The following is a 7,007-nucleotide window of genomic DNA, read 5'->3' on the forward strand; positions in this document are numbered from 1 at the left end:
GTCGTGTAGCCCGGATTAAATCGAATTCGCCGCTCATGGCATCGTAAAGCCTCTGATCTAGGCTCCGTTTTGCTTACGATAAATAGAAGAAATATTCGATCGCCGTGCACGAACGCGACCATAAAAGGATCGATCTTTTCACCTCTGGCCGATTGGTCGGTCGATTGCGTGTAAAGATTATTCTACTTCCGCCTGAAGAGTTTGACGTCACGGCAATGGCAAATAATAGAACGATGCTGAAATATTTGCGTGATAACATTACGTTAGTCATACCTTTTTTTCCATCATCGACAAACACATCTATTACGAACTATTTAACATAAAAGTATTTTTATCTCAAATGTGTATTTATGACTTTATTTAGAAATGGTTATCTCATTTGTGACTTTGGAAAAATTAAGTTATTAAATTTTTTTTATACCTAAATGCAGCACGATATTTTATGGAAATTGGGGAGAGGGGGAGATTAGAATAGAACAATGTTAAAGATCTTGATGTGACTTTTCCTATTAGAAACGTTCTAATTATCGAGACTCGTAGAACCTATTCATTCCACGATTGTTCTACGATATCTTTGGAATATTCAGGCATGACGAATCGCCCGAGATTTGATGTAATACTTCGCGGTCATGTGATACGGTACGAAGGGAAGCACGTAGCAGATAGTGAATTCACGATCTCTCTCCGACGTCGGAAGGGTTTCGGGTAGTTCTCGATTTCGAGATAGCGATCGTAGTTGGAGAGCTATAGGTCATCTAATCGGGCGCTTCTGTTACCTTGTAACTCGGGCACCGGCAATATCGACGCCCCGCATAACCCAAGGCGCGTCTATTTATTAGACCGTGTGCTCCAACTTTGTTAGGCAACAACAACGCTGGATACACCAAACGGAGAAGGAGCGGTCGCGAGGCTTGAGAAGTAGGAAGGAGAAGGGGAAGGAGAGCGGAGGAGAAGAGAGATAGAGACAAGCGGAGAGGAGGAAGATCGGCGGTGAATCCAGGTTGCGTCGAACGAAATTACCGGCTATCAAGTATCTTAATTACCAGAGCACAGGGCGAAACGCGCGATAATTTCCTTCGTCAAGTTCTACCCTCCACCTCCGCGAGAATCATTCTTTCATTCCCGCGGGGAACGGACGGGGAACAGCTTCTCGCGACCCGGGATGACAATAGGAGGAAGCGCGCCGCGTGTTAATCGATGCTGAACAGCTGATCAGAAGCCAAGTTTCGACTGTTGGCGCGATACCTGAAAAATATTCCAACTCGCGTCCTCCATCGATCGCGAGTGTCGAACGAACCGAAAGTAACGCCGAGTGTAGCGCTCTGAATGTAGCGCGTCGCGCCGAGTGTGACAGTTCGCGTCGCGTCTCGCTGTGGTGTAGTGACAAACGAGTCTTGACGGCGGTAGGTCATTAATGCTAGTCTCGCCGGCGGAGACGCATAATTAGCCGCGAGTCGTGTCGCATTGTTAAACGGAGGAGGAAGGTCACTCCTTCGCACGTACTTTTGAAAGGAGTAACTGTCTTCTATCTCGCGTCTTTCTTGCAGGTTAGGTTAGGTTAAGCGCCTAGGTATCGCGCGACTTGTTTCGCGCGCTTTTGAATTCGATGTTATTTACGGACGTCGACGCATTATCTCGGAAGACAGATTGAAACGTGAGAAAGAAGGAGAAACGAAACAAGTAGAGGACAACGTATATAATGTCAAATTGAATAATCGTCTCTGTTTTTATTCACGAAGCAGATTTCAGTCGCGAGTGCGCGAACTTGTAACCGCGTAATTCGCGCTAGTGCAACGCAGAAGGCAATAGACTGGTAACGACGTAACAAGTTCATTACATTGATTGTTTTTCATCGTCGCGACAGTGTCATAACTATTCGCGTCTTCTGGAAAGAGAGAAAAATCAGCCGGAGTGAAGAGGAGGAAGAATATACACACATTTGCGTTTGTGCGCGTATAGTGCGAGAGAGTAGTAAATACACGTCATCGATGGCGATCGTATAATGGAAATTTATTGAGAGGGAGAAAGAGAAGAAGAGAGAAAAAGAGAAGACCCGGCATATATACGATTCTGCTTGGAAACGCGCCGGTTATGACGTGACAAGAGGAAAAGTTGTATATATATATATATATATGTGTATATATATAAGTCGGCAAATGTGTGTTGCGTGATCCCGAAGGCGAGGAAGATACCATGAGGTCGTTACGAGTAATGGTCCTGCTGCTCTCCTGCTGCATCATCGGTAAGTCGATCATTCTGTTGTTTATTGCCGATCGATCGACGATGAATCGATCGTACCTTATCGCGACTAAAACGACGCTCGTCGTCGCTGCGGCGTTTTGTTCGTTTGCCGAACGATGATGCCGTTGAGAGATTGCTTCTTCGTTCCATTACTGCGAGATTAATTGAATTGGTTATCTGGAAACGATAACACGCAGTGGAAATTAAATTATACGCGCCGCGAGAGAACGGTTTATTCTGGCATGAGAATAGAAAAAAGTTGGATATATTTGTCGGTTTTATACGTATGAATAAAATATTGTGCATCTCGCTCTACGTATATCGTTTAATACATTTCGAATTGGCATGAGAATTGTTTGAAATTATTTTTCCAAGTGTATGTATGTGACTCGCTAAACTATATCAGATATTCATATATTCTCCATCACAGTTACATATACATCGTATTCTGAAGCGGTTGACTTTTGCTCTTTGCCTCTTAGAAGACTATTCGCGCGAGCGAATAAATTAAACAGGTATCGCTATACATGTTTGTAATGACGATACGTGGATGCGGTTTTTCTATGCAAAGACGGACCCACTAGGCAAGATTAATTGCGCGTTTGCAGTGTATCGCGACCGCGAATGCTTTTTAAAAAATTAACCCGTGATTTATGTGCTACGCTCCGCCGACCTCTCGAGTTTGTCACAATCCTTTTATGGTTTTTCCACCATCACACTTTCTTGCCGATGAAACGAAACCGAAGAAATCTGTCGGTGCTTTTTGAAGAATTCATCTTTATTCCTTACGCGAACTGTATTTACATAACTCTTCCGTTATTATTTATAAATCGAAAAATTCTTAACGGGCGATCATTTGTTTGATGTATCATCGTTATTCGTAGACGGGACGTCAGAACGTAATTTCATTCTGTATGCAAGTACATCGTATATAATCAGTATTATTCGTACGCTCTGCTCGGTTCGCGATTATGTCAGTTACACTGGTCGTTATTTGGCTTTACGAGCATAACTCCCCCGACGATAAAACGGGATAACTGAAAAAGTGCTATGCACTTGGGGCATTATATCATATTGTTGAACAATTCTGTCTTTATTAAGCGGAGCTGCTAAAAAAAAGATAGAGAGAAGCGAAAAGTTAATTTAATTCTTTTATGATCGAAAAGCATAGCCAAACAAGCCATGTCGAGGTAATATTAAACTCACGGCACACGACACAGCCTCGCAAAGGAAAAATATAATATAATTGAATAAAACGTAAAAGGGACAAACAAATCCTTTGCGCGAGATAATCGCGAGTATATCGAAAAGTAGGTCAGACGAAGAAAGCGCGCGCGATAAAAATCTCGTAGTTTTTAAAACAAGCAGAAATATAACGGATGACAAAAGTCACACTAGCTCATTCTGCGTAATGACTACGTGACGCGAATTTCTCTCGTTACTCGCTTCGTAACTATCGAGTCGGATAAAATGGGTCACGATGATCCAAACGGAATACAATCGTATAACGAACGTTACACGGAACTCTCTTTCTGTTTCTTGTCTCCTCTTTCGACCCGGCCTCCTGCTTTTTCTTACTCGAGTTACGTCCAACACAGTTTCGTTGTTACGCGCGAAAGTTAGTCGTGCGATAAAAAAAAAATAAGAGGAAAAGCTCGCGCGACGAAAGATATATGTATAAAATCCATTCAATTCAAGCCGGTTCTTTGTCTTTCCTCGCTTCGATGTTACGGTCCCGCGAGCAATATCGGCCGATTCGATAAGATCTAAAAGAAGAAGAAAAAAAAAGAGGAGAGGTGAACGTCGATTGGAGCACCAGGAAGTGAACCGTGCAGGCTTCGAAGTACGAAACGAAATACCGTGCGAGTACGTCGCTAATTAACAGCGCGAAGCATGCAAAGCCTCTTTCTCTCTCTTTCTCTCTCTCTCTCTCTCTCTCTCTCTCTCTCTCTCTCTCTCCCTCTTTCTTCTTGGGCTTATTAGTTGTATGTGTTTATCGCGTCGAGTTCACTCGACTCTCGGCATCGAATGCATCGATGACTGGTTTTCGTGTCGAAGCACGAAGGGGAAAAGAGAGAGAGAGAGCGAGAGAGAAAAAAAAGGATTACTAAATAAAAAGCGTCTTTTGGCAAACGCGTTTCTCACCGTCGCCTGAACGTTATTTAGCTGCTCTTTGAGGTCTTTCTGCATTTACTTAAAAGAAAAGTTTCCGCCGAGAGAGATATCTCGGGTAACTTTGCGACTCGATAAATACGGCCAAGGTCTGCCCGGGTAGAAAGATGCGTGCATACTTTTTGCCCTCTTTCGATATCAAGTGTACACGCGGAGAAAAAAAAAGAAGATTGGATATTTCAATATATATATGGCAGGTGGCACAGTTTTAATCTTTTTTTTTTTTTACCGTAAAAGACACACGAGAGGATATAAATTGACAAGACTTATATAATACATTTGCACGATGTATATTTTTATTATATTTGTGACTCGTGTTATGTATTGCAATACTTATTTAAAATTGCAACATTTGTACCTGTAATCCGATATTTATTTATTTTTTTTTTACCTTGTTAGCGCATACACGCGTGATATACATTCCATCTTGTTTCGCGGATCAACATCGTCGTCAACATTCCGCTTTCGTGGAATTCACAATGGAATTAACATGCTAATGCTACATACATAGTACTGACTCTTGCATTTCTTTTGTTTCGCGATTCTTGTCCAGTCCCCGAGCGTAATAGCCGTCCACCTCCGTCGCTGAAAACAGAGCCGACTCTCGACGCGTAGAACGGGAACAAAGTCCTCCGGTGTACGATGACGTACGAACGGGGAGCTCGATAACGCCGAGCGAGCTGGCGCGATCTCGGATTTCGCTTTCGTTCGCAGAAGCCCGCGAGATGGAAACGGGAGATCGTCGTGGAAACGCTGAGATGCTTGTGTTTAATCAGGGGACGGGCACTTCAAATCTCTCGGAGAGATTTTCTCCGCGCGTTGTAAACAGGACTGCGTAGTCTGGATTCCTGGATTTCGATACATCGTCATTTCGCGCCCTTCACACGCGACATTTTTTTCGAATTAGACTCGCCTGTACGATCGCAACGATGAGCGAAAGCCGGTTTGTTCGCTCTCGATGATCATCACGAAGAAATGATCGTCCGATAACGCGTTTTAATTGGGATGTATCACTCGAACGAGAGTAAAATGACGATCGTTTCGCTTTTTTATCCATGCCAGCCGGCGTCGTTCGGATACGATTTATATTTTTTACTTTAGACGATTTATCCGCGAGTCAAAAATGTAAATTTGTTGCAATCTCTTGCAGATCCTGCTAATGAAATGTTTCAATGAACGTCAAAGTGTATCGTTCTTATTTAGCCCCACTCTTTCTTATTCTTATTGGACTTCATTAGGCGCACATATATATACATATCTGCGCGAAAGTAATGCGTGGCATGTTGAAATAATGTTGAAACAACGTAACGAAATGCGAGAATAATCCGAGGTAATGTATGCATAAACGCTGGAATAACATGTAAATTGCGAGGCACGAGACGCGCGCAGCATCTTGGCGCATCGAGCACAAACTTAAATACATACATTGCTGCATCGCACCGTCACGCTAAATACGTCTGGTAGTTACAGATGCGCCGCTATTAAGCTACGAAAACCTCGCAAATGCTAAATGCGTTCGCCGTATTATCTTTTCTGTTTCGTTGAACACTTCATCGGGGTAAGTCCGAATTATGAACGCGGAGCATTCGTGAAAGTTGTTAAATCGCTTCCGGAAATCAATACGTTGCAAAACTGCTCGTAAACCTCAGCATTTTCAGGAATGCTGGCTCTTAAAAGACGTCTCATTCTTTTCACATATATACATACGTAAACTTCTTGTCTCGTGTAAACGCAAAACGATATTTTATCTACGAAGAAAATTCAATCCGGAACATAATAATTGCGTCATTTAATTTCGTAGAGATCGCGAAATCCGGATCGTAATCGGCGACTTACATACGCGTATCATAATTCAGGTATGGCGAAAGTTTCGTGGCGTGTTCGTACGGATTGCCCGTGTCGGGGCCGTGAATCAATTTACGATGAGAATAAAAGGATATCGCGCGGCGGGGGGGGGGGGGGGGGGGGGGACTGAGAGGGAGAGGAAGAAGAATGGACACGGATGATGGTGGTGGGCGGCCGTTGCTGCAGAAACGTGCCAAGTCGATCCGCTTCTCTCGAGAGGCGCTGAAACTTTCTCGAGTGAAGTATACGACAGGGCAGGAGGACCGTAGCTCATGTGAAATCGCGTAAAATCGCGTAAGGAGAAAAGTTCGATCGCTATTTCGCTATGAATGAATCTCGCTGCTCGCTGTAATTCTCGAGCGAGTTGTTCCTCTCGCGACGAAAAATCGCGGTATTCCGTGCGATTTGCATCCATTGTTCTGACCCCTCTCGACGATTTACAGATGTTTTTTTTTTTTACAAAAATGTTCCGAGAATGTTTGCGCTTGTTATTAATTTTGCACAGATAAGATATATTTATCCCCGATAAAATATATATTTTTTACGATATTTTTTTATGTTATGCGTGAAAAGAATGGCGAGGCAAAAAATTTTGCATTTTGACCGGAGCAAAATATTTTTATCTCTGTTCACGTGTCTCTTCGGTTGCTCGAACTCGCTTTTTCGTTTCTCTCTTTTTCGGTTCTCTGTCTTTCTCTCTCTCTCTCTCTCTCTCTCTCTCTCTCTCTCTCTCTCTCGCGCGCGTATCT

At 43.2% G+C, this 7,007-nt stretch overlaps 1 protein-coding gene across 6 annotated transcripts in view; it reads left to right on the top strand.

The window, feature by feature from the left end:
• The window catches only part of LOC115242668 (cysteine-rich motor neuron 1 protein-like), a 241,393-nt gene that overhangs the window by 64,454 nt on the left and 169,932 nt on the right, over positions 1-7,007 (top strand). For 2 of the 6 annotated variants that reach the window (XM_029819132.1, XM_029819133.1), the window contains exon 2: positions 863-2,242. The exons of 3 other annotated variants lie outside the window; for them this stretch is intronic. In XM_029819132.1, the coding sequence (XP_029674992.1) occupies positions 2,194-2,242 (49 nt within the window). In that variant the 5' untranslated portion in view covers positions 863-2,193. The remainder of the gene's footprint in view (positions 1-862; positions 2,243-7,007) is intronic. One more of the 6 variants, XM_029819134.1, reaches the window with a different exon arrangement.

Source organism: Formica exsecta, unplaced genomic scaffold (assembly GCF_003651465.1).
Source record: "Formica exsecta isolate Colony F162 unplaced genomic scaffold, ASM365146v1 scaffold614, whole genome shotgun sequence".
In the NCBI taxonomy this organism is placed as follows: domain Eukaryota; kingdom Metazoa; phylum Arthropoda; class Insecta; order Hymenoptera; family Formicidae; genus Formica; species Formica exsecta.